Source organism: Apteryx rowi, unplaced genomic scaffold (assembly GCF_003343035.1).
Source record: "Apteryx rowi isolate R43461 unplaced genomic scaffold, aptRow1 scaffold_18, whole genome shotgun sequence".
NCBI classification, from domain to species: Eukaryota; Metazoa; Chordata; class Aves; order Apterygiformes; family Apterygidae; genus Apteryx; species Apteryx rowi.
Genome location: NW_020448085.1, coordinates 2,277,051 through 2,296,250, shown reverse-complemented (window position 1 = coordinate 2,296,250; position 19,200 = coordinate 2,277,051). Strand labels below are relative to the sequence as shown.

At 41.5% G+C, this 19,200-nt stretch overlaps 1 protein-coding gene across 1 annotated transcript in view; it reads right to left on the bottom strand.

The window, feature by feature from the left end:
- The window catches only part of SLIT3 (slit guidance ligand 3), a 515,694-nt gene extending 496,895 nt beyond the window's left edge, over nucleotides 1–18,799 (bottom strand). Inside the window, exon 1 of the mRNA XM_026061340.1 lies at nucleotides 18,600–18,799. Within this exon, the coding sequence (XP_025917125.1) occupies nucleotides 18,600–18,784 (185 nt within the window). The 5' untranslated portion in view covers nucleotides 18,785–18,799. The remainder of the gene's footprint in view (nucleotides 1–18,599) is intronic.
- Between the last annotated feature and the right edge of the window lie 401 nt (nucleotides 18,800–19,200).

Genomic DNA, 19,200 nt, shown 5'->3' with positions numbered 1-19,200 from the left:
TTTTATTTTAACAATTTTCCAGAATTTCTGCTATGGAGTTAATTTGGCTTTAATGCGTATAGACTGCCACTAGCCTCTTAACCTTAAATGACTATAATTCCCTATAAAAGCACTTGGCACTTATCTTGTGCCTCCAGTCCAAGAACTTCAAAGTCACCATGATCAGCTCCTCAGTTATAACACTGCCCCGAAGCCCTCTGGCAGAACAATCTGCATATCTTCAGATTTAACATATTTTCATCTCAACTTAAGCAATGCAGGAACTAAAGACTTGGGACTGGATTTTATGAAATGCGCAAATTCCATTAGTTTCCAAATCACATGCTTAAGTATGAACACCCCTTGTAAAGACAAAGACAGGAAAAAATTGCAAAATCATATCCAGCTAAAGTAATCTCATTTTATTACAAAGTAGGTGGTACATTCTGCCTTGGTAAGACTTATTTTTCTTCTTAAACCAAAACAGTCAAATGATCAATTTTCAAAGGACCATGAAAAAAAGTGTTTGTTTACTGACTTCTAGGAAGACCTATACTCTCCAAATATTTCACATGACAATTAATTGTAAAGATGTTCTACTTTTCCAAACTAATTCTAGACTGTTATAACATGATTGACATCCCTTCTTCCAGTTTCCCTAAGAAATATCCTGCACAGCGAAAGCAGCTAGAGACAGCTAGCTGTATAGCCAGCTGCTTCCACAGTGCGACAACAAGAAGTATAAGAGCGACCAGCCTTACTGCACTGATAACAACCCTTTTTCCTCCACTGTTCACACTCAAGCACACAAAGGACAACAAGGTGACTGAAAAGAGCCAGCCTCAACTTACACAGCTGTACCAAATCCTGTCTGACCAACCCGATTGCTTTCTGTGATGAAGTGACAAGACAACATGTCCATGGACAAGAAGAAAGCAAGTAAATGTGTCTACCTCGACTGCAGCAAAGCCTTTGACACCATCTCCCATACTATTTTCATATCCAAACTGGTGATATATGGACTACATAAAAGATAAGCCGGGTGGAAAACTGGCTGGACCACTGGGCTTAGAGGGTGGTGATCAGCAGCTGATTACTAGCGGTGTCCCTCAGGGGTAGAGACGAGGGCCAAAATTGTTTTTTTGGTTTTTTTCATTAATGACCTGGAACACAGGACAGAGCACTCATGTGGTAAGTTCACAGATGATACCAAATCAGAGGGAATGGCCAATACACCGCAAAGCAGGGCTTCAGTCCAGCAGGACCATAACAGGCTGAAAAACTGGGCTGACAGAAACCTCAAGTTCAACAGAAATAAACGCAAAGTCCTGCACCCAGGAGAAAATAAGCCCATGTAACAAACACAGTCTAACTGACCAGGCAGTAGCTTTGCAGAGAAAGACATGGGGGTCCTGGTGGATCACAAAACATCACTCAGCAGCATACCCTTGCAGCAACGGAGGCCAACAGCAGACCAGACTGTACCAGCAAGGGTGTAGCCGGCAGGATTTGTGAAAGCTCATCTGTAACGCTGTATCCAGCATCAGGCTCCCCTGCACAAGAAAGGCATTGACTCACTGGAAGGAGTAAAGCAGAGAGCCAAAAAAATAATTAGGAGGCTGCTGCACATGACATAGAGGCTGAGAGAACTGGGGACACTGAACCTGAAGAGAGGGTTAGGGGAAGATCTTATTGCAGTCTACTACTACCTAATAGGTAGTAGAATAGGAGAATATAGAAAAGATGGAGGCACATTCTTCTTGAAAGCTCACCATGATAGAAAAAAGAGGTAATCATTGTAGGTTTGAAAGACAGGAAATTCCTACTGGAAATTAGGACTTTTCTGGTAAACAATAAGGGTGGTCAAATATTGGAATGAGGCCCAGAGAGGCTGTGGCATCTCCACTGTTGGAGACACCCAAAACTCACCTGAACAAGGCCCTAAGCAACCTGATCTAATTGGACCTGCTTTGAACAGAGGGTTGGACTAGATGGGACCTCCAGAGGTCCCCTCCAGCTTCAGTTGATCTATGATTCTATGATGGCATCCAGCAACAAATTTGTGACCTGCATCCTAACCTCATTGCAATTCTGACTTTACCTAATAGCAAACAACATCAAAATTGTGCRTTACCACTGTGTTAGAGCACTCCCTCAAACTGACTTAGCTGTGTCTGCCCACCACACACTCCATGGGTGCAGCAGCTCTGCCAGCAAAGCCTCTCCAGACCAAAAGCTGATGGTGCAAGATGTAGTCCACATACTCCTCCTCTGTCCCATTAACCAAGTGTCAGAAACAATTACAGTTGCCATGAGCCAGGAATGAAGTGGCTCAAAGAAAAGGTTATGCTAGAAAAGAGGAACAAGGAATAAAGTATCAGTGCCTCCACAACCACCTTGTGGCACAAACCCCTATTAAACTCTGTGAGGACAGGTCTCAATCCCCTCTCTCCTCTGCAGAAAGACCAAGTGGAGGAACATTACTAGAGAAAAAACAGCCCCTGCCAGAACCCACCAGATCCTGGAAGGATTCAGAAATACTCTGCATAGTTCCAGTAACATGAGAAGAGTACTGCACAGTGCATTAACATGGTAATGTTGGGATCTAGTAATTTTGATATTGTTTGTTATTCATGTTAAGTCAGAATAACAATAAACTTACGATCCAACATCTAATAGTTTTTGTTGCTGTTGTTGAGTAGGTCCATATGTATGATACTGGATAGTTTCAGTCTCAAGAATAATTCAAATGGTAATTAAATAGCTATAAAATAGCTGAAATGTACAAATTCTCTGCTGCAGTCCATAATACTTTTCTAATGCACCCACACAATACAGCTTTTACTTCAAGAAAATTAGATCGTTCCTCCTGATTACAAGAGACTTTCAGGTATGACTCAGACAGTGTTTTCTTGCTGTTTGAACAATGAGAAAACTGATCTTAAGTGCCCTAATTCTGTGAATAAGCTGTCCATCCTCAAGTCCATTACAGCAGTGCTTGGTCAATAACCCACATAGTGTCCAAATGATCTGGAACTGATGGAGATAACACATCAGTCCTCGTTTTTGTAGTAAGAAGAAAAGTTACTTGGAAAATTATACGTGCTAAAGAAAGACAGGAAAGAATTACCTTGTGCAATTTTGCAGTGGCTATATTCTCCATTGAGCAGATCACTATCAAAAGTCAAGTTTGAGACCTACAGAAAGCAGCACGATGAACTGAAGGATCAAGCAATTTAAATACCCCATTTCTTCCAAGGAAATGCATGTTTATCCCAAGCTGCAGAAACTCCTGACCAGATACGATAGTTTGCAGGTTTTATTATACAGAAAGCAAATGTTATGCTGGAAGAATAATGTTCTAAGTATATACAGTACCTGTTATACTCCCATGTCCTTTACCTTTGTCCCCAGAGTTTTATAATTACTCTTGATTTGCTCCAGATGTCCCTTGGCAGTGTCATCTGTGCTCTTGCAGAAGAGAAAGACAGCCTGCAAGAAGAATCAGATCAAAAAGGGGCCCAACCACAAATGCCTATACATAAATACACAGTCTGGGAAACAAGCAGGAAGAGTTAAAGTTTTGACTACAGATGCTGAACTAGGACGTCATTGGAATGACTAAGATGTGGTGGGACAGCTCATGTAGTTATATGTATGTTCAGTGATGGTTGGATGCAGGGTCTGCAACAAAGACAGTCAGGGAAGAAGAGGAGGGGAGGTTGTCTTTATGCAAAGGAACCGCTCACGTGGACAGAGCTCCTCTACGGAAAGGGGGACAGGCTCCTTGAGAGCCTGCTGGTCTGGGTCAGAGAAGCCAGCGAGGGTGACGCTGTGGTGGGAGTTTGTTACCGACCACCCACTCAGGGTGAGGGAGGGGACAAAGTCTTCTCCAAGCAACTCGCGGAAGTCTCCAGACCACAGACCCTGGTTCTTATGAGAGACTTTAATCTCCCTGACATCTGCTGGAAAGGCAACCCAGTGGGAGGCAAACAAGGCAGGAGGTTTCTGGAGGGGGTCAGGCATAGCTTCTTAACTTTACAGAGATGCTGGATGGGTCAACCAGGGGCGAGKCCTTCCTGGATCTGCTGCTCACAGCCAGGGAAGAACTGGTCAGGGTGTGATAACCTGCAGCATCCTTGGCTTTAGTGACCATGAAACAATGGCATTCAATATGCCGAGGGGTGGGAGGAAGGCAYGTAGCAGAGTACAGACCCTGGACTTCAGGAGAGCAGACTTCAGCCTATTCAGCAGACTGTTAGGGAGGATCTTGTGGGAAGCAGCCTTAAAGAGAAAAGGAGCTCAAGAGAGCTGGCAGGTCTTTAAGGACAACCTTAGCACAAGGACACTCCATTCAGATACTGAGGAAAATGAGCAGGTGTATCAGAAGATGAACCTGGCTAAATAGGCAACTCATGACTGAACTTAGTGCAAAAGGGGCATAAGCAGAAGCAAGGGTATGCTACACAGGAACACTGCTCGGGTATGCAGGGATGGTATTAGGAAAGTCAAAGCTCAACTAGAGTTCAAACTGGCAAGRGACATCAAAGACAAGAAAAGCTTCTAGTGCTACATTATCTGTAAAAGAATAAATAAGGCAAAGTGATGATTTAGTGAGCCAATGCCTTCTTTGTATCGGTGTTCACTGACAAGGTCTCCCAAGCCTTTATGCCTAAAGACAGGGTTCAAGGAGGAGAGGAATGACCCACAGTGGCAGAAGAATGATATAGTGAAGTACAGACTGGTCAGTGGCAGCCTCACTTCAGTCCCTGGAGAAGTCACAGAGCAAATACTGTTAAAAGCAATTTCTGGGCACACGAAAGAAGGTGACTAAAAGCAGAGATCAAAGGTAAATCATATTTGACCAGCCAGACTGCCTTGTATTCTGAAATGACTAGATGAATACAGATGACTAGAAACTACAGATGAAGAGAGCACAGTGGATATTGACTACCTTGACTACATCTGGAACACTGTGTTCAGTTTTGGACCCTTCAGTACAAGAAAGATGATGATAAACTTGAGCAAATCCCATGGAGGATCATTAAAACAGTCAGGGGTTTGAGTTCATGCGCTATGAAATGAGGCTGAGGAAGCTTGGCTTGTTTAGCCTGAAGAGCAAGCTTTGAGAAGAATGAATAGCAGTCTTCCAATACCTAAAAAGAGGTTACTGAGAAAATAGAGCAAGACTCTTTATTGAGGCACACAGCAAGAGAAGGAAAAACAATGATTGTAAGTTGAAACAGGGGAGTTTCCAATTGTTTAAAAAGCTTACTCTGAGGATAGTTAAGACCTAGAACAGGTTGCACAGAGATAACGTAGAATCTCCATCCTTGGTGTTTTTTAAGACCCAACTGGACAAAGCCCTGAACAACCAGGTCTGAACTCAATGTTGATCCTGCTTTGAGCCAGAGGCTGGACCAGGTAACCTGCCGAGGTCCCTGCCAACCTGATAATTTTATGATTCTACTTTTTCTATATATAAAAGGGTGAAACATGGGAAGAGGGGGGGGAAAGGTTTAGATATGAAGCACAAAGAACATTATAGGAAATACTTTAAAACACAGTTGCTACAGAAATGTGATTTAATATGCAGAAGCCAGGATATGCACATTTTTTAAGAAAAAGTGTAGTACTGTGTCATTTCAGCTCAAGCATCATTTTCATTCCTCCAAAAAGCTCCATAATCAAGGTTAACAGCTGCATATAAAAAAACCCCAATACTTCATTTCTAGCTTCTTATTATTCCATTTCAGTTCCCAAATTCTTCTTTTAAATTAACCATGCCTACTTAAGTTCTACAACCCTCTCTCCTTTTCCATATGCAAAACATACCAGCTGGCTGTATGGACATGTAGGTAGCTACCACATCAGTTCAGCAGTTTTCAAACAAAGACCAAACATTTATATAGGTAGAAAGCAGACAACTTCAAACATTCTGTGGGCCATATTTTCACTCAACTATCAAATGTATAATCTTCATGGAAATATCAATAGACATGTACCTGCACTTCACAGTACCTCAACTAGGCATACATTGTTAGTCAATGTAAAACATGACCTTCTGTGATGCCTGAAATTCAGAAAATTGTTCTAAGTATAAGCATCATTTAGAGCTAAGGTCATTACTATGATTTATAGCAATCATTTATCCTTTCCCAAAACTTTAAAAAAATTTTCCACAATGGGCTTAATTCTAATTTAATGTTAACTGAGGACTATATGAACTGAATGCAATTAGGAAAGCGAGAAACCAGTATTGATAAAAATTACTATTTTTCATGAGCCTTCTCTGACTTCTAGCTGCTTTTTTTTTTTTTAATCTCTACATAATCAAGCATTACACATTCACAGGGAAAAAAAGAATGCACATCAACTTCAGCAACATTTGTATTGCTTTATTCCAGTGCATTTAAGTCCATATTTCACCTATGTGGTACTTACTGAATATAACTCAGTGAATAAACTGGAATCTGTTAGTCGCTGTTCCTAATACAGATGATTTTATGTTTAGAAATTATGATATTTCACCTGCTTCAGTTGTGATGACTGCTATAATACTTGATGGCTTGGGAACAAGATTCTCTCAACAAATATAAGTGGTTTTGTTAAGTCTGAAACCAAAATAAAGCCCTGATTTCATCTCCTTGTTCACTTTTCCAAACATGCACAGACTAGAAACTCTTTCTAAGAGTTCTTCTCCTGGAAAGGTATTAGAGAAGCATCCAGTTTCACCAACTCTATCTCTTCCAAAAAGCAACATAATGAGTGTACATACCTACTGTAGCCACTAACTAGCAGTTTAGGCCAAGAAGTTCCAGTAAAAGATGCAAGACAGTTTTAATATGCAAAATGAAAACTTGAAGCAAGTTGCATATTCACTTGGTCAAGTCTGCATCCAGAGATTACAACCACAAGCAATTTTCCTGACTCTCAAAGTCGAGTCCCACCTTCCCCACCCTCCTCCTCCTACATTCTTTGTCCTCTTCCTACTTTTGGTTTTCAGCACTTGATTTATGGAGTGGAGTTGAACTGATTTCACAATGTTTGCTAAGTGAATTATACATTCCACAAAACTCACTTTTTCTAAAGAAGATTAGGTGCCCACACATTACTTAGTCAACATACACATTTGATGTTTCAAGTTACTGAAACAACTCATCCTTATAAAACCATTTTGCACAAAGCTTCTTGTACACCTAAGAGCTATGGAAGGACATCCCTGGAAAACATTTCTTCTAAAAAGCAGAGTTAATGTTAATTAGGAATAATTCATTTTCGACTTCTAACAATTCTCACAAGAAATTAACTCAAGAACTTGTCATGCACAAAAAGCAAACAAAAAAAAACCATAAGAACTTATGATTAGTCCTTATCTTTTGGTGCCTTTTCATGTTATCTATTAAAACTCACTACTCTGAAGGATTGTCAGCTTCTGTTTCAGATACTTTTTCATTCTTATCAGAGAAACTTACATCCAAGATATGTTCTCCTCACTGAAAAACCACCGTCTTTGCCTTAGGGCCTTATTTCTCAACATACACTTCCATTTCTGGAAAACAAATGCTTTTTCTTTGCTCAGGAACTTCACTTATTTGTTTCCACACTATATTCTTGTCTCCAGCTTACCTCCCTACTTTTATTCAGACATTTCAAAAAYGTGCAATCACTTCCCTGTACTGTGTGCTTGTAATGAGCTGTCTTATTGCTTCCCAGCTAAATTCTTGAAGCACCACCTCTAACCAGCTCTACCTCTTCATGAGAGGGAGATGGCTAGACCCTTCTCATCATTCCGCTGCAACTTCAGAGTAGCTTGTAATTAAGGATATGAGTTCCTATCTCACTAAATGATGTTGTAACCACTACTCAATGATGTAACCACTACCACCTTCGCCAACTCTTTAGAGAAGAAAGGTGAGACGAGCAAAGCAAAGCAGTTTCCTCCAGCTTTTTCAGAAATGAGCATTTCGAAAGCATACTTAACATAAAGCCTCCCCAACCAGAACAAAACTGCTATATAGACAAAAGATAAGTTTGGAAAAAATCCCTAAATTAAGGTCCCATTAAAATCAAGGCAAAGCATGCATCATAACTGACAGGAAGACATGCCAGACATTTGAACTGCTTTCAGGATGCAATTTTTTCCTTCCTAAAATTTTTGTAAATTTGAACAACATGACTGTTTTAATTAAACATTAGTGCCTCTATATCTGTCACTAAGGAGAGCATATACATATATATGCAATGATTTTTTTTTAATGGGCTTTATGCCATGTGACCACATCTGTTACATCAGCTGTGTGCTGCAGACACTGTATAATAGTTATATTCTAAACGATAGCAAGATTGGACAATCAAATCATTGGCAGACATGCATTCTGTGTTCTTTGCTATCTACTTATTGTGAGGAAATAACAATCAGTAGTATAAAGATAAATAATCTACTTTTATAAACCTCTGGGTAACAGTTACGAGTTTCTCCAATCATCCATCCTTGACAGGATAGTATGTTCCAAGGAACGTGATTACAAAATTCTAGGGAAATTTCTTCCATTTTAGGGTGACTTTTTGGGACTCTCTACAACAAATTTGAAATTAGGAATTAGAACTTTTTCTGCTTTGGGGCCAGTTGTTTGTGGAAAGGCCTCTCAAAGTCAAGTTTTCATATTAGACCATTTTTATCCACTTATCGTATATGAAACTGCATCTACTGAGAAAGCTAAACACCATTTTTGCCAGACAGGCAACTGAGTACTTACTCAAGCTTAAAAGTTGCTAAAATATCCAAAGAGGTACTCATCATTCACCAGCGCGTACCTGAAGAAGTGCTCATCATTCACCAGCACCTACCCAGGGCAAGATTTCAGTGAAAACTTTAATACAGTAGGACAGTTTGACTGAACTGACTTGGAACATTCAGTTTTACTATGATCTAAGAAAGCATATAAGGCTCAGAGCTGTCTGTACCTTTTATAATTATCAGTTGTATTTATTAGTGTCTTCATAACAGCATGTATCAGTAATACTGTGCATTCTACTAATACACGTATTTTATCCAAATTAATTAACACATTTCTTAACAGCTGCAGGAACAAAGCAAAAAGCCCAAATGAAAGAACAGGGACCAAGAAATAGTTCCCTAACTAGCTATTAGTATGCACAAGAATGCACCTATGCCTCTGCTTTCAGCATATTATTTACTTACTAGTTAAGAGCCTGTCTTTTGAAACGTTTCATGAGAATGCTCATTCACAAGAAACAGCATATTCCACCACCGCCCCYGTCCCCAGCCAACCAGCCAACCTTGACAGAGCCCAGCTCCTGGGAGGGAGAGAGTCTGGAGCCAAACATTTAAAACTGCATTTTGCAGTGCTGTGATTTTGGATATCAGAACCTCAAGCTCGCTAACATAACAATTTTCATTTACTACCATTTCTGTCCTCATGCCTAGGAGCATCCTTACTGCAGCTCAAGATTTCTTCATGCTAAGCATCRTACCAATGGAGAAGCCTCAAAGAGCTTCGAGCAAAGACCAAAAGAGCAGACAAATATAGACAAGCAGATAAACATACCGACCAGTACAGCAGGCACTGATCTCAACTCTACAGTGGCCTAACTTGCATCGCTTGTTTTTATATGGCATCACGAAAATTACAGAAAATTTAAAATTTTGTAAAACCACTTTTTTTTTTTTCCTCCCCATGTGGACAGTTCCTTGCAAGCACAAGCACCAAAATGAAAGAACACAAATAAATCTATTCAGAAATGGAGTTTATCAACAGGCCCAGCTGGCCAGCCCTACTCCCCGCTCCTGCCAAGCACGTTCACAGGCTGTTAAAATGGGTTATTAACCTCCAAAGCAGTTTATCCCTCCTCTCACACAGAGTTCTGGTTGAAATAGGAGATCTGATCTTCCTCTGACTGTGGAGACAGAAATGGCTGTGAAGGTATAGAGAGAAGAAATTCTGAAAAGTTATAGATAACTGATCTGTCTCGCTTTTTTGAGTGAGCGCCTGTACGTCCGATCACAGCACAGGTGACTACAGTACCCCCAAAGCATTACACAAAGGAGGGTTAAGGTCTCTCCAATTAAACCCCTAAAGACGGCATCACCGCTAAAGACCTTGTACCTCACACCAGCCTGAGCAGAGCTCCATACAGCAGCCAGTGAGATATCAGCTATGAGAATGCAGCTCCAAAAATCTGGCTCTCCTACGCTCAATAGGTTTTTGAGGGTTTTCCTTAGTAACCGGTTACTACTTCCATAAGGCTGCTATCCAGCACGCAGGTCTCTGCGGGCAGGCAGACAAGTCCCACTGGCCCACTGCAGGAGACCCAAAGGCTTCTCCCCAAAAGCCTAGTTGATATAAGTAGTTAAGGACTCCTTCTGCAACAGTATTGCAAGTTTTAAGGAAAAGATTGGTAAAAGCAATTCTGTGAGCAAGACAAATTCTGAAATCAATTTAGAAGTAAATTTTTGAAGGGTTTTGAGGATGACTATCTTAATTAAAACAATGTGTGTGTCATGGGGAAATGAACAAAGGACCAGCTTTAAGACACTGGATTTTCTTCACCATTTTAGCTGAACTGATGGCTATTGAAAATTCTCCCTTCACAAGTGACAAGAAAGGAAAGAAGACAGCCACTGGTTAAAATGGTTTCCCACTATGGGGGACGAAACTAAATTAAGGTCGGGGTGGGGGGGATGACAACAACAACAACAAATCCCAGAGAGAAAGGTAAAAGTCTGATGATCCAAGAATCCATCAATCATAGGATTAAAAATATATATTGCAGCCACCAAACAGATGGTGTAAAACTGAAATACAAGACACATTTATTCTGCCAGAGGCAACTGAGAGACCAGATTCAGTTGGTGGGGGCAGGGAGGGGGGCATCTAAGTATCTGGCAGAGAGGTAAGAATCAGCCTCTTAAGCCCTATCTCTTTTCACTGTTTTCTAGAGATAACATAACCTTTAGAACTCGTCCAAAATTTACTCTGCGGGTATAAGATCACAGACCTGGTCCCTTATGTAAATAAGCAGATCTGTTATTTATTTAGCACCATTAGAAAGGAATTTCTGTTGTTTACGAGGCCATTTCTCAATGGGGAAGAACAAGTTCTTTCCATTCCTGAGAGCCATTCAGCATCTTAAATGAGACATCTGACTGGACAACATTGAAAGGAGATCCAAAAATAGCAGGAGCATTACAGGTTTCTGGAGAAAAGGCTTTAAAAGTCCTGAAAGCAGAACTGCTTGGGCCATGCTGCAGCCACAGTATTACCAGAACCCAGCCCTTCCTTACCCTGAGAATTACTCAGAGAAAGAGGTCAAACTGGTACAGCCACACAAAACCTGTTAATGAACCTAAAAGGGGTTGGAAGGACAACAGCAGCCCCTGGGCCAAAAAACGTGTAATAATATAATAATGCAGTTCAATCATCAAGAATGAACAGAAACTCCTGATCACCCAAGGAGCAGGAAGGAGCCAACGATGAGCAGCATGCTGAGTCTATCTCACGGACCGCACAAATGAGTGGCATGCTGAGTCTATCTCATGGACTGCACAAAAGAGGACGGGGCACAGAATTTACCATGGTACAAATGCTACCACGATAACATTCTCTAGATAACGCTGCTCATGTATGCATCCTCACAATAAGAATGTACGGAAAGACAATTACCTGAAGAAGTCTTTACCACGTACTGCTTCTAGTCATCCTCTGTGCCACTGTCATACAGGATCTGCTAGCACTGAAGCAGCATCCCTGGTTATACTCGCACTTTTGCTGCAGCTATAAAAGACCAGTCACTGTTGAACAAGATTCTAATACTGAACTAGAGAAATACTCTATCTGATCCAGTATCTGCCTGTAGTCACAGAGAATAAACAGGCAAAACAAATGAGGGGTACTAGGTTACTTATGAAGAGCATTCCACAATCTCTTCCAAAGTTAACAACATTTCAGATAATCCAATAGTTTTAGCGTTAGAATGCACAGTGAAGCATATCTCAAAACTGAAGCCAAGCAGCAGACCTGCCCTTCATATAATTCACTTGGGTGATTCAGGTTAACTTAAAAAGGAAGAATGATCCTTTTAATCACAGAGAGTTTGCTACAACGTAGCACCTCATAGGGCTGGAGGCACTTTTGAAGATAAAAGAAGGTGTAGAAGGTGCAGCTTACATTGCTCATTCTGAATTACAAAGATTATGTTTTGTCGGTTTGGATTTAGAGAAAGAGGCAAGTAACAAAAAAAAAAACAAAGGAAATCAGGATCTATTGAGTGTGTTGGAAATTTACTTTTTAATTAGATATATGTTAAACAACACAAATTATTTCATTGCCTTGAAACACTGCTGGAATGCTCACTGCAGTCTTAAGCCAAAGGCTTTTGAGGGGGCAGGGGGAGCAATTCAATCCAGTCTTCAGAAAATTTATCCGAACATTACACCATTACACCAGCCTTAGCATGTAGAAGATGTGGAAAAAAACAGCAACACAGTGGTGACTAAGAAAGGGTCCTGATGCATTTCAACTTTGCACTYGAAGGAAAACAGTTCTCCATTTGATCCTGGCGAGGCAGGTGTAAGCCAACATATCTGCAACACTTAAGCAATGGCTTCCATTCTCCACCTTTGTTCAGGTACGATTAAGTCTACTAATCAAGAAAAATGGATCCCACCAGACCAACAACTAGCAAAATACTATTCATTTTAAAAGATCAGCTGCAGCAATGCAGCGACAGGCAGCCATAGGAAATCARGCACTATGGATAACAGGAGCTGCATGAAGACTTCTACAACAACTAAGCTTCAAGTAATTTGAGCTATTAGTTCCTGGGAGGGAACACATCCCGATTCTCCTGAAGTCTCCTGAGCAGAAGAGCTTCATTCTTAAYATTCTGTGGCAGAAACTTACACACTGAATATCCTTATTTGAACCAAGTTCTTTTTCCCTATCATCTCTGTGGCTCACCAAGCATCTCTTGAGACTCAGATGGGGAAACCATCTTCTTTCTGCTCTGCAGAAGCTGAGAAATGGGTTGGATACTGCTAACACACAGACAGCAAATGTTCATGTCCATGTAGGGCTGGTAACTTTTGTTTTAGGTACCAAAAAAAAAAAAAAAAAAAAAGGCATGGCAGTGACATTCTAAAAGATTACTGATAGTGTGCACTATGAAGGTCAAATGACTTCATAGCAATCAATTCAAAAGTGACAGACAGTGCACAAGGCGAGGATTTTCATACAGATAACTGTAAGAATAAAAATATATTAGGATTTATTTATTTTTGGTATCATTATCCATCTGTACAGGCCTGAAAAAAATTCAGAAGAGCTAGGCCTACTCTGATACACTTACACTTCTCTGCTCACACACAAATTCCAAGGGGGAAAAAAAAAAAAGCAAAGCAATACAATCATTTATATTTTAGGCCTACCAAAAAGACAACAGCTGTTCTTTGGAAGGGCAACGTTTCTTTCATCTACTGCTTTTGATGAATCAATACTCAGCTGGAAAAAGAAGAGCACAAAAAAGGGAATAGTCTCACAGCAGTTCATTGAAAAAAATCTGCAGCGAGTAATCTGGTCCCCTCGATCTCAGAATCCAAATCTGAGCAAGCAACTACAGACAACAAGGCAGTGCCCAGCACTAGTTATCAGAATTACAAAGGCTAATTTCATCCTCCTTCCTATTCCCATCACTTGGGAATGGGCTAACAATTTAATATTGCAAGACGAAGCCAGTACAAGTCCATGCCCACCTTCAGTCAAGCACGAACAGTCACTATTAAGCTAGTAAAGGGAAGTTACCCAAATGAGACCAAGCAACTCGGCAAAGTTTTCCCAGGATCAGTACCTCTGATAGCAAATTCTTCTAAGCCAAAGCCATGTACACCTACTCCTTGACCCATGGCCGGGGTGGGGAGGAAGGGCCCCACGCAGGCTTYTGGAGACTATTACCACGGGAACGAACGAGTGGCAATCCCTAGTGGGAAGTATTCTTGAAGAACAGAAAGCCAACGTGAGAGTCCATATAATTACATTTGCATGTGCTTACCAATGTGTTCTGTAGTAATAGGGAAGCATTCAAGACAGGAGCTTAGATTTAATTAGGAGACAAAATTGAGGAAGTGGAAGACTTATTACAAGCCAGTGCAACTTCAGCAGCTATGTTCACCTAGGCCAAAACCACCATAACAATATATTTGTATAACAGAAACCCCAGACCACATGAAAACTCCAGAGTAAGCAGATGACTAAGCTTCTGAATTGCACCTAAATGTGGACACACTCAATTTAGCTACTCAGGCAGAGCACAGAACTGATTAGTCTTGCAGCTTTATCAATTTAGAAAGGTAAAGAATCTCCCAAAGTAAAAAAACAAAAGCAAAAAACAAAAAAAAMCACCACACACAACAACAATTAACACAGGGGAGCTATCAGTTAAACCAGATTCTAAGCTACCAGGTGTAAATTCATCAAGAACCCAAACACACAGCTTAATTCTCCAAATAAACTTTTATACACATATAATGCTACTAACAGGAAGAGCACTAGACATAAATGGGAAAAAAAGYACAGAGGCTCACGTTTCGTATTTAAACAGAAAGCAGATACTGCCCAGAACACCTAACAACCATTAAGCAAGTGGCTTTAATCTGCTCACTGCACTTACACATACGATGACGTAAAGAAAATGACATAAATACCGAATTGCATACAAGACCTAGAGCACTACTAAGCAAACTCTCATGACAGGAATCTACTGCACAATTGAAGGAAGCAGTCCTAAGAAACCTTTCAGAAAGGTAAAAGATTCTAAATTTCTGTTATTATGTTTATGTATTCTTAGTTTCTAAACCCTAACTTGTCTCCACCATTCACTCACACAGCTAATAATTATTAGCTGCAAAGCTCGAAGTAAAAAAAGAAAAAGTCATTGTGCCCACCACTAAAAGTTAACTATTACATTATTAGTTTTCCCCACAACACAAAGGGCTCATAAACCTTTTTTTGTTTTGGTGGGTTTTTTGGTAGGATTTTAAGTTACTTAGCCAACGTGGTATTGGCCAGTACATACTAAAGACAAGCTACAAGGTCAGCTCTGTTGCTCTGTTCACAGACAAGTTCCTTCATGGAGCATCACAACTTGCACRTACGTGTTTGTGTGTCTTAGACCTAATTTCACATCTCTGAGTGAGATGTGGGATATTCTGGGGGCTCCTCCTCTAGAAGAAAGGTAAAAGGAATTTCCAATTACCCTTTGGAAATGGCAAACACTTGTTTCAGCACTCACTTTCTCTATGTTGTCATTTCTTTCTGCAGCAGTGCACAACATTCACATCTCTTTTTAGCTCTGCATGAGACCTAGGCTAGCAAAAAAACTTCAATCTATACTACACAGTTAGAAGACTATCACAGAACGTAGTAACAAGCTAAAACAAAACACAGACCTAATACTGCTATATTTGGAAAGCTACCATTAAAGACAAAACTTAAAAAAAAAAAAAAAATTTAGGCCAGTTTGATGATAATACTGTTTCTGTGAACACTGTTTGAACTGCAGATTCCTCTCCAAAAGGTATTACTCTTTACAAAAAGCGCATCTTCAAAGCAATGAAAGAAGAAAGTGTGCTTTCCATTTATCATGAAGAAACAATAATCAAAGCTCTGGTAACATTCATTTCTTGCAATACTACGGGACCTTCGCTAGTTCTTCAATGGAACTTCTCAACAAGACTATGCACCCACTCCTAATGGAGTTTTCTCACTTTTTCTTCAGATTATACATTCAAGTTAGTTTTCCTAGGGTTTCATTTTAACACAACTTAAATAATATTTAGCTTGGCTCCTGCAGCCCAAACATTCTGTAGCATTTGTACAAACAAAACTCTAAAAGTTTAGTGGCAAAATATTTTAAGTGGTGCTGTTAGATCTTTTATTAAAGCAAAAAGTTTCCAACCTAGACTAGTGGATGGAATTTTTAGTTCAAAAGGATGCAGAAAGCAACACAGATCTTTTCATAGCACAAGAGTCTAAAAATTCCCTTGGTGTGGGGCCATTAAGAAATTTGTTTAAAAAGAAATTCAGCATATAAATGCTCTTCTGAGATTAAAAATATCTGTGTCATGACAGATGTAATCAATTTGTTTTTATTTATAAATTCGACAAACTAGTTAGAGACTACAGATCAACCGAGCATTAAGTCCTACATGATTAGAGGTTGCCATGGACCACAGCGAACAGGGTGAGATCCTCAGGTATATCCAGTGACTGACTTGACATTTCAACTATGAGCAGAATTTCAGTTCAGGGGAATTAAGGTCTTGCTCTCTCTCTCTCTATTGCCTACATCGGAAAATTCAAGTTAATGCAGTTAGTTAGTACAAATCTAGAAATACAAGCTTTAAAGCACGGTTATATTGAAGAGAATTTATCAGTGAAAGGTTCATGAGAGACTAGAAGAATAAAAAGGGAAGACAGTATTTAAAAGTACAGAATAGTGTGTTACTAGGTGATCTTCTATATGCTATTTCCATAAGGTTTCAGCCGCTGCCAGGTTTGAACCAGTTTTATTGTTTGGAATTGAATGCTCCAATAACACACTATTTCAAAAAAATCAGCTAGATAATGMACATATCAGTGGTTTGTCTGTGAGGTAAAAAGTTCAAACTGAATATTGTGAAATAGCTATTGTTCTTCATGCAGCTGTTAGTCTAGAATTTAAAAGATCTGTAAACTATACCAAAAACTACGAGGACCAGGAACACAACAACGATTAGATGCCTTTAACCTTTTGTGCTTTTTAACACTTTGCATCCTAAGGCCAAGAAACTCACCCTTGCAGCTTAGCTTCTTATATAGGACAAGCAAAGTTAACATCTCTATTAAGTACAATCTCACATGTGAATCCTAATTGCTGAATAAATTCAGCCTCTCTAAACCCTAAGCAAGAACAAATTACCATATTGCTTTTTAAGTTCTTTTGAGATGGCCAACTAACCTTGTATTTGTGCATCATTTTAACCTGAAATTCAAAAGCTTAAGCCTAGCCCTCGAATCTTAAACACATCTCACTGATGAGACGCACACAAATAGTCGTGKTACCCCCGAGCTATGCTTACTCGCAGTGGCTTGGTATGCTACCAGCTTGATTTCCCTTGTCTCCAAACCGCAAGGTTACTGCTCATCAATTCCTGAAAGTGCACATCRGAGTTTCATGCACTGGGAGTTAAGCCTTCTCCAACACTGACATCTAAAAACTACTGTTCACACARCTGAGTCTAAAAGGAAGGCTGATATAGGGAATTCACAGAACAGTAAAGATAGTGGTATACTCCAGTAAGGAGAAAAAAAAAAAAGCCCTATATTGCTATCATTTAAGAGCACTCCATGCTATAAAAATGCATCTGTGTTTCATAAATGCTCTACAATTTCATCCCGAGACAGAACTTAGCCTTTAAAAGGCTAGTATCTATGAAAACTTCTTTTGCTTAGTAACCTTGCCTAGCTTTTTTTAGTTAGAGAAAAATTGCCAGAGGGTTTGAAAATTCCCCAACTCTATGAGCGAGAAGGAAATAAAATAGAASGGCCATATAACCCACGGCATTCGCCAACAAGCTTAACAACATTTTAGAGTTATCAGCTAAGGCACCTAGGACGCACTGAAGCGCCCCTCTCTCCGCTCGCCCGTGGCAGCGCGGGCAGAGCCGCAGTGCAGCCCCTGAACACTCACTCGCTCGCTCGCTCGCTCACCCCCCGGCCCCGGCGCGCTGGGACACACGCCATACGCTGAGCATCAGGCAACGCCAGCGCCACGGTGCTGCGCACCAAGCGGGTGCCAGAACTGGACCAGAGCTCAGCTCTGCTTTCAGCTTGTTCCTTGCTCAGCATGCTTTGCAGGAGTTGACTAGAAGAACCCCGAGAAGTTATGAGATACAGAGGGATTTATTCTGAACGCACTGACTACGTTCTCGCGTGCTGAGCTCTGAAGCACCCCACGCTGCACCGCTGCGATGAGCCCTGAGGTCACCTAGAAATGAAGTAACCAGCTTCTTCGTAACAGAGTTACTTCGGCAGTTTAATACAGAAACTAGAGGCTGCTTTAAAATGACTTATATATTTGGTTTAGTTTATGGTGGCAGTCGATTTTTCCATGGTGATGAAGTCACCATGCTGGGGAATCAAGCAAGGAGAGACTGCTACTAGCCACCAGGTGAAAACAGCCAGGTTTTAGCTACAGACTCAGCCGCTGTTTGCACTGACAGGAATAATCGCTGGGAGCACTCCAGGAAGAGATCTCAACTCCATCACAAGCACCTCACTGCAAAACCCCAGCAACAAGATCCCAACCGACTGGTTATTAAAACGAACAAACAAACAAAAAAACCCTGTGAAGCTCCAGAACTGACAGTTTTTAAAGCAAGAGCAGCAGCAGAATAGCTGTAACTTCTGAAAAGCTCCTCCCCTTCCCTCCTGCAAACATTAATCCGCGGCTGGTTACTTAAAGCGCCGTTACTACGTTCTCCGCGCCGAGAGGCAGGTGTAGAGAAACTCATCCCAGGTGCTTCTCGGGGTACGCGGGGAGCCCTCACGCCTGTTACTTACAGCCTCTCCGCATTCCTGGGAATATCCCTCGGCACGGTTTTCAGCCCCAGTCCGTGACAGTCCACGTTGGAAGCAACGCACGTGCATTTGTGGGGGCATCCTCCAGCAGGCATCCAACTCGCGGAGCTCCAAAAGCTCAGCAGCATCCCGAGGCGCAGAAACGCACTGCTTCCACCAGACACCATGGCTTCGCGGTCGCTCCGGCGGGTACCAAGGTGCGCGCGAGCAGCCGGCCCGCAGGGATGAAACGCCTCTGAGAAGAGAGGGAGAAGAAACAGGCGGCTCTTAGTGCAGCCCGAGGGAGCCCGCCGCTGCCATCGCCGCCGGGGCAGCCGCCGGCCTGCCGGAGCCCGCACGGGTCACGCGGTGTGCGGGAAGGTGGGAGCTGCCTCCCGGGCTCGGGTTTCTCCTGCCGTCTACAGGCGGCACCAGCGGGCAGGGAGTTCAGCGGAGCTCCAGCCAGGCGAAGGCAGACACCCGCCGCGCATCCATCAGCAGCGGCGGCAGCCTCCGGAGCAGCCTCCCCCGCTCCGCATCGCCCGCCGCGGGCCGGGCAGGTAGGCGGCGGCCGGCAAGTCGCGGCAGTGCCGGCGCGGCGGGG